The following is a 9,414-nucleotide window of genomic DNA, read 5'->3' as shown; positions in this document are numbered from 1 at the left end:
ATCGTGTCAGAGTTTTGCTACAGATTTATGGGTAGGCCGGTACCTTGTCCCATTTGATGTCAAATAATCTTAGAGGCTTTATAGACAGAGGTTCATTTTTTACAGTATGTTAGAAGTCTTGAAGGCCCATATGTATTCATGTTTTAAGAAATATGGTTCCTTGATACAATGTTTCCTACTTACAGTTGTACATTATGAGTTGTGGCCATATGGACCCAAGATAGTTAAAAAAGGAATGAGTTCAGCTAACTCGACCTATGTATGTTCTAGTTTTGGTCGAACGATCATGAGTTACAGAGTGATTCGCTCGGGCCAGCACGGCACCGGGTGCCAGCCACGCCTCCCCAGGTTTGGGGCGTGACATAAGTCGCCACAAAATGTTGCCACAGAAAATCATATTTCTTGTAGTAAAGGTCTCGATTCCTCACAATCACTAGATGGTAGAGGCACCAACACATCTAATTCACTCCACAAGTTTGACATTTTTGTATAGTAGGTAGTTACAATATCTGTGCCTTATTTTAAACTAGCACTTTCTATCTAGAGGTGATATATCCTTGTCAAACTCCATCTATCAATTTTTTCTTTAAATTCACTCCATGCCCCTAGCTTTAGGTGCAAATTTTATGCTTGGCATCAATTCACTGAAGACTGTGCTTTCAATCCATGACAGTACGATCACATCACATTTTTTCCATTGCACCACGAATTCTCCTTTGTACGAGCTTTTTACACATGTTTCATCTACAAATTCATGCTTGCCTTTCCCCATAAGTGCTAGTTTCATTGCCCTACTCCACACGGCATAGTTTTCCGGCCATGTGAGCTTAATTGGATACAAAACTAGTCATGGAGCATCTGTTGCTTGAAGAAATAGAGGATGATTGTGCTCGAGTGAGGTTACTTCGTTTTCTGCCATGGCGGATCGGAATTGTGCTTCGTCGCCGGTGAATTTCCCCAAATTCTAGCTACTTCGCCGGAATATCTCGTCGGAGCTAACCTCCTCAGGTTCGTTACTCTGATACGATATCAACTAACTCTGATTTAGTGTGGAACACTATCAATTTCAACATGCTAAAAGTAGGAATCGATAGTCAGAAGAAGGTTCTAGTATCTAGAGAGATAATAGAGAGAATATTTTCATTTCCTGTGTACTGAGTACATATCTGCTAGTTCTTATATAGAACAATGTTAACGACCTCTAACCAATTATAACAACTAACTCCTCTAACTTCCTGTTATTACAAACTGACCCCTAGAACATTTAACATTTTTCAGTTATTCCTATATATAATCAATATTAAACTTTTTGAAACAGTCTCAATCATCTCAACTTTTCTTGAATAACGGTATGGTTCAATTAATTTTTGCAATAGTTAAAACGTCACCTAATGCAACAGAAACAATTTGGTAGACATTAGAAATAATAAAATTTTAATATTTTTGAACCAGAAAAAAAAAAAAAGAGAGAATGCAACACTATTGATGAACTAGTCCATAATGCTATAATTTTTATTTCGTGTGTTATATTCTTCCAGAATGACAATATATTGCTTTAGTTCCAACTAGACTGTACTTTATCAGAGTTCAGTTTGTTTTGTTTTTACAAAGTTGGAGGGGAATTCACCCTGAACTAGTGCGTTAAAATCTGGTCAATGGATGATTAACTCATTAACCACGTTATAATCAATTGAATGACAAACAAATTGGGCTCAGCCAAGAATTTTCACCATCCTTAATGTTACTCAAAGGTGACACGTCGAATGTACATGATTTGTGAGTGCGGGTGATGTGGGGGTGGGGTGAGAGTGGGAGTGGGGTGAGGCAGAGGCGTATTCAAGTCGAGGGGCATGGATTCACCTGAACCCATACTCCTCTCCCTAAACCATGTATAAGAATTTTGTATTTTCTCAAATTACTTAACTATATGTACGTGAACCCATGCCCAAAGACTCTTATGGTGTATTATTATTGGGTGTACCTCTATAAGTGAAATTGACAGTTCAAATCCACTCTGAACAGTCTTGTTTTCGGACGGAGTATAGATATATATGTGAAAATTAGTAAAGTTTCAAAAAGATTATAATTTTGAACCTATAATTTTAAAAGTATAATGAGTTCATGGTAAGAGACTAAAGTTAAACCCATCAAAAGTATATAGGTGTACCTCTATAAGTGAAATTGACAGTTTAAATCATACTCTGAACAATCTTGTTTTCGGACGGAGTATAAATATATATGTGAAAATTACTAAAGTTTCAACAAGGATATAATTTTGAACCTATAATTTTAAAAGTATAATGGGTTCATGGTAAGAGACTAAAGTTAAACCCGTCAAACGTAAATTCTAGATCCACCTCTTCGCAATAGTGCATCCATCATGTTGAAATCCTGGATCCGCCGCTTGTGAGAGGCAGTGAGGGGCCTGAAGAGTTGTTATGTGTCCTGTCAAAACCATTAATCACGATTTTCAATTCCTAAACAGCATCAAATCGCATAGTATTAGTACCTCAGTGTCATTATGGAGAATTAATAATGGTAGAAATTAACCTTGATGTTAATAGATTTATAACCTTTTTTCTCCTTGACGATAACTGTTCTTTTAAATTCCTGATTTTGCTATGTAATTTACAGTTCAAAACGTATGTGATCAATACGACGAATAATGTACAGCATTGCAGACGCATAACTAAGGAATACATTTCGCTGGTATACTGAGAAGTCTTCTGCTATATTGCTGACCTATACTTCTTTAGTTCTAAATTAGTTGTCATGTTTCACTTTTCGAAAGTCAATTGGATTAAGTCAACTTAACATTTTAAAACTAAAATTTAGATATTAAAATTTATATAAAAATTACTATAAATTATAGTTTTTCTAATCATAAAGTTTGACTCTCGAGAAACGAACATAACAATTAATTTGGGATGGAGGGAATAGTGATTATGCACATTCGTCATGGTATATTAATTAATTCAAGCCTATTTCTCTACAAAATACAATTATTTAATTTCAGGGTGATGAACAGTAACAACTTGATTTTTGGGAAACTGATACAAATAAGTTCACACATTTCCGGCAATAATGACCATTTAGTTACCATGGTGATATTGTTGTGACTTCCATGTGACAAAACAAAGTCCTGTGACTTGGTGCACAAAAAATGTAAAGGTAGGTGATTATTTGCGAAATTTACCCTATTATATTATTAAATAGATATAAATTTTACTTACAATGTTACCATATTGAAATAGCTAGCTACTTTATCTGATGGAAAATAAAATTGCTAGTATTCTACATGATAGATAGAACAGAACACCATAAAATTATTAATGATGAACATGAGTAATAGTGTAGTAAAATCAAGAATATGTATGGAATCAACTGAAATTATGTGTATAATATAGAATATCCGCATGCTTGGTTCTCAGTTCAGATGTTTGTGAGTTACTCTATGTGCCAGTTTTCAAAAATCCTTTTGCCCATTAATTTGATTTTGTTCAGAAAAGCGAATATTGTATCAATCTTAACTTCAATAACTTGCTCATGCGGTGAAGTTACAAGAATGTAAAAACCGACTATAGTTCGCCTTCACCAAACGTGAGACTCTAACTTAATTCGTCTGACACATCCACAACTGGATAGGATTGATAAGAGCGTTATACATATGTTCTAAACTATAGTAGGTTGAATTGATAGGATTTTTCTTTATATATACGAGTTTATGCTGAGTCTCCAACTGATAAGAAATCTATGAATTGTGCGCTCTGATGAAGATCAACATCTTCCTGTTCACTTTCCTCATCATCTCTTATTCTAGACGTATGGTCTATCACCTCACTCTTGTTAGAGTCAGTATTAACTTGTAGAAAGTCATAGAACTCCGTTGGTTGGTTTTCATCTGTACATAAAACTAGAAGGAAAAGAAATAGGTAAGGGAATATCATTATCAACAAAAGAAAAAACTTTCCCTAGAGCTACTTCCGAATAATTTATTTGTACTACCTATGGTCCAATATAATTGATGTTTTAGAAAAATAAAAAGTCATTTATTACTCTTTTTTAAATCCAACCTTATTATTCTTCTAATTAGTGAAATGTTAGTTAAATGAGACGTTTAAGGGAGAGACAAAGGATAGTTAGACAAATATTTCGATAATTTAGCTAGCTACTCAATACTTATCTTTTCTTGTAAAAAAAAAACCTTAATTGTCAATTAGCATGAACTACGGACGACATGTCTTTTTCTTCCAAAGTTTTCTGGAAAATGGATATCCCTTGAGAAAATCAAAGGAAAAAAGAAAAAGAAAAGTGTTTTGCCAGAATAGTAAAGGCAGATTTGGGGGGGGGGGGGGGGGGGGGATTTCTTTCTAGTACTAATTAAATATTATAGAGTTCTTTATTTCAAGAAAATGAAAATCATATGAGATGGTTAAATGAAAAGAAGCTGAGTAGGTTTAATCCAATATCCCCGAATGGACAAAATGAAAAGTACGTAGAGTAAGATTGAAGAAATTTCATAAAACATTATTAAGAGAACTCACATAGACCAAGATAGAAAGGATTAGCAAAAAAAAGAAGAAAAGAAATGTCTAAAAGTTGGATAACAATATTACCTTGATCCATCTTTGCATGATGAAAAAGATAGTCATTGTGAAGCAGCTTCGGATAAAAGGAATAGTTGTATATTAAATTAGGATAAGCAAATCTTTCTGAAAACTGCTGATCATCAACAAAACGGTTGAATCTCCTTGTTATCATGATCTCATTACTTATTTGCATATAATTATCTTGCGGTCTTGACGACGACGATTCTTTCTCATTGCTCATTGATTTTTTATAAGCAGCAGCGACAGCTCTTTTTGTATAAATCTTGGACCGTTCTCTGCATTTTCGTGCCATAATTACGTGCCAATGATTTTTGACAGCGTTATCAGTCCGACCAGGGAATAGACGCGCTATTATTGCCCATCGATTGCCATGAATCCGATGAGCAGAAAGAAGCCTTTCTTCTTCCTCCTCTGTGAAAGGGTTTCGGTTGATTCTTGGATCCAATTGATTGAACCATCTCAGCCTACAACTCTTCCCTACAAGATATATAGTAACAAGCATGACTTTATCGAGTTTCAATATTTATCATCTTTAATATTTCCTTTCCATAATTAGTTGTTTCACGATGCAAAGAAAATTGAACTACATCAATTTTCCTTTTGCTTATTCATATATTTGTTTTTCCAAATTCAAGAAGCCAATATCACATAGTAATACAGAGGAAAAAACATACTCACCCTTGGAGTTTACACTAACTCAATACATAACATGTATCCTACATTCTCTATCATCACTAAACCATAGACAATTACACATACAGACACGTAGGAGTCATGTTAAACCCCCATCACCACAAGTCAGTATAGCTTAGCTTTAGTGATACCTTTAACAAATTAAAAAATTAATATACATATAACCTAACCATAAAAAATTAATATGGTTTAGTTAAAACATATGAGTAAATTTTTGACCGTAATACAGATATGAGAAAAAGACTTCCATATAAAATTATTGCAATCAAATCCTAGATACATCCTAAACAAAGAAAAAAAATTATAAAAGGAAAAAAGAAAAGAAAATATATTGGAAAAGTAATCAAGCTGAAACTCTATCGAATGTACCCGTATGATAGATGAGTGCTAATAAATAAAATAAAAATAAAGAGGAACAACAAGGAAATATGACCATCTTCTTGGCGATAGAACAACAACCACTTTCCCTAAAATAAAAAAAAGGGAAAAAATCGAACTGTCCTCATCAAACCCTAGTTTCCGGTGAGCACAAACAACCAAATCTAAAACTAAACATTGCTAAAAAAGAAGTTTTCTTTAGACCATTTCATAGTGGAAAAAATGAAGCAAAATAACCAAACTCCTTTGAGCTGAATAATAAATAAGCATAACAACAAGGAAATTAGATTAAATTTCTTGAAAATAAATTATACTCCACATCTTATGATTATCAAAACCTTGTTGGTCTTGAACACTAGACACCACAAAGCTATTACTAGTATATATGTACAAAAGAAAGAAAGACATTCTGAAGAAAAATGGAAAATACAGCTAGTAGTATAATAATTAATACTCTCTCCATTTCAATTTACGTGAACCTATTTCCTTTTTAGTCTGTACAAAAAAGAATGACCCCTTTCCCTATTTGGAAATAGTTTACCTTTATGCAATGATTTATAGCCACACAAAATATATGTGCTTCATTTTACACCACAAGTTCAAAAATCTTCTCTGTTTTAATCTCCATGCCCAGTCAAATGAGTTCACATAAATTGGAACGGAGGGAGTATATCAACGATGATTTTCAGTTTGTTTTACCTGATCTTCCTTGAAGCTTTTCTGCTATAGCATTCCAATTATGAGGTCCATATTTTTCCACTAACTCCCGAAGCTTCTGGTCTTCCTGAGGCCTCCAATGGCCCCTGCTGCACATCTGCTTCTTTCTTTATGAATTATCAAACAATAATATCCGATATAATAAAACAAAGTTCCTAGCTATAGAAACTTAAATTTAAACTAACCCTCAACTCCTTTCTTTATTTGTGAAGTAAAGCTATAAAAACAGTCCAAAAACAAAATATTAAAGCAACGAAGGAGAAGATCCACAAGAAGATCAATATCGAATAGTTGAGAAGATTTAAAGAAGATTGGTGAAAAGGGAATAAATGGGTTTTTTAGGGTAAGTGAAAAGTAAAGAAGTACTCAGAGCTAATATTCATATATTGAGAAACCAGATCTTATAAACAGAATATAGGGACTACATATTAAGGAAGAAATAAGAAGAGGAATAACAATAAAAGGAGATCAGAAAATGTTTTCCGTTTGTACAGACTTTAGCTTTCTACCAGTGATTGATGCCAACATCTTGGCTAACAAAGACCCCTCAATATATATATTTTGAAAAATCAATATTCTTGTACTCCGCATGCATGTATCTATGTATTGTATTTTTTTTTAAAAATTTTATTGCTCCACATGTATTTTCATTTTATTAGTATTTATTTTTTGAGAGGGGGTTAGGAGGGAAGTTGCTTGCTAGGGTGAATTTTGTTCTGCTTTCAACATCTCTCCCAGTTTTTCTAACCTACAAACCTACCTAAGCCGCATTAATTCCTTTGATCTAACTATACGTTAATCATAAATTATTAAAAGAAAAAGGATATGGTAAAATTGATTAAAACTCCATAACGCTAAAAAGATTAATATACTTATATTCAAAAGCTGGTTTACAGTCTGCATTATAAAACTAAATGACACATCTAATAGTGGACGCCTTAACGTCCAATCACCACTTTCTTAACACGGATAGAATTTTGCTTTCCTTCTCCCCCTTTAACCAGATTTAGTAAATGTTAATAATAGCTAAAGATAGAATATTTTTAAAAAAAAATTGTTAAGACATTCAAAAAGGTTGGTGTTGAATAGAAGTATGGTGATAGGTTTAGGTCATCTTCAACTTTCTAAACCTAAGTACCTAACTAACAAATTGTCTTAACAATCTTGGAACTGCACGTGGAAACTCGGGGTAACATCTATAATTGCAACAATTGTTGTATAAGTCAAACCGTCTCTGCTATTTGTAAGTTTTGATCATGCAGTTTAACTATCTTAAGAAAGTTTGTTTGCCACAAATCTAGTTTGCAGGTAACAGGAAGCTTTTCTACTTTCTCTTAACTACCTTGACGTTTTTCTCTTTAGGTCGTATCTCAAGGTTGAAAGACTAGTCTGACCAACTAATTATATCAAATTCACATAACTTGATCTGATGATTTATTCCTTCTCCTTCCTTGCGCGCAACTCCTTTCCATGCATGTACTCTTTTTCATGTAGCACAAGAATTTCTTTTATAAATAAAAAATCATAAAAGAAGTAGGGATATATAGAAAAAGATAAAATTCAAACAAAATAGAAGAATAAATATGGCTTTTTTGTAACTGCAAGAAGGTGATCATGAATTCATGGCAAAATCAAAGCATGTACTCTCTCTCCCCCCCCCCCCCCCTCCCTCTCCCTCTCTCTCTCTCCCTCTCTCTCTCCACACTCTCTGGCTCCAAAGGATATACATCAGCGATAGTACTAGTTATACAAATTATAAGGACCAGGTACCTCACCCCGAATAATGGTCTTGTACATAGACTAATATTTTTCGACAGATATGAGAAGAGAATTAGTCATAATACAAATGATTTCCAAAATACATGTAGCTTGGTGCTCATTTAATTTATAGTTCAATTGCTGCTACTTCTGTGAAGTATTTCTGCCTGAAAAGTTTGTACATTGCTTTTCAAGTGAAAAACTATTTCCTTCTGCCTATTCTCCCAAAAGAGAGAGATTATAATTTCAATTAAAGATTGTTGTGCTACCTCTCCCCCACACACCCCCAAAGACCACACCCCAAGAATAGTGCCAAATACGAAGAATGCTCATGGCAAAGTTCAATGGCGGAGACATTAAAAATATACGAGAAGATTCAAAAAATAATATATAAAACTTAGGATTTGCACATGTAATCTAAAATAATTTTTAGCCGTTACGACTACTCCTCAAAGTTCTATTATGTTAAAGGGAATTTAACATTGCTTATAGAGGTCCATAAAAATTTGATTTTTACTGTATTAGCACAATATAATTTTAGCAAAAGGAGATTCAATTGAACTCCTTGTCAACACTTGGCTTCGACACTGGCAAAATTACTGCAAGATGCGACCACTAACCCTTCCCCAATAACAAAGAAAGAGATATGAGAAAGCGAATTTGAACTTTCGAAATTAATTAAGCAAATATGAACAAAAATATAAGGAAATGATGACATTTTCCATGAAAATCTTGTAGCTATATATCCTGATGTTCTATGATAAAGAATTCACGATTTGCATATTTTATGAGCCACGAGCGTACAAATTTAGGTATCATGTTTCAATGGTGATTAGCACAGTAGTTTAAACAGTTGGCGAGAATACATATTTTGGTAAATAAACAATTTTATTACCAAAATTGATTAATTACAGCTCAAGGGAGAAAAGGAAGAAGCGGCATCGTCACGGCATAATTTTCACCAAGATCGTGATAGCACCTAAGCCAACTACTATGCAAACCAACATACACAAAAATTAAGAAACAAGACCTCCATAGTAGAGTCTAACAATCATAATTTAAATGAGGTGTGACAATAATATCTGATAAAATACAGAATATAAAAATAATTTCCTATGGCTGGTAGTATAAGTCACGAGCAACTAAAGACGGAGTAATATAACTGACTCAAAATACATCACTATTTGAAATAAAGGACAATAATCAATAAAGATAGAAGGTACGACTCCCAAAAGATGCAAATCCAAACATGGCAGCT

At 33.5% G+C, this 9,414-nt stretch overlaps 1 protein-coding gene across 1 annotated transcript; it reads right to left on the bottom strand.

Moving 5' to 3' along the window:
- Nucleotides 1-3,513: 3,513 nt before the first annotated feature.
- Nucleotides 3,514-7,035, bottom strand: LOC104110121 (transcription factor MYB54-like). Its single transcript, XM_009619547.4, has 3 exons — nt 6,381-7,035; nt 4,617-5,087; nt 3,514-3,913 (listed from the first exon to the last, which is right to left on the bottom strand). Exons 1-3 carry the CDS (start codon nt 6,493-6,495, stop codon nt 3,723-3,725), a joined length of 777 nt encoding a protein of 258 aa, XP_009617842.1. The 5' UTR covers nt 6,496-7,035; the 3' UTR covers nt 3,514-3,722.
- Between the last annotated feature and the right edge of the window lie 2,379 nt (nt 7,036-9,414).

This window comes from Nicotiana tomentosiformis, chromosome 3 (assembly GCF_000390325.3).
Source record: "Nicotiana tomentosiformis chromosome 3, ASM39032v3, whole genome shotgun sequence".
NCBI classification, from domain to species: domain Eukaryota; kingdom Viridiplantae; phylum Streptophyta; class Magnoliopsida; order Solanales; family Solanaceae; genus Nicotiana; species Nicotiana tomentosiformis.
Note: the sequence above shows the minus strand (reverse complement) of the source record. Positions and strands in the feature narration are given on the sequence as shown.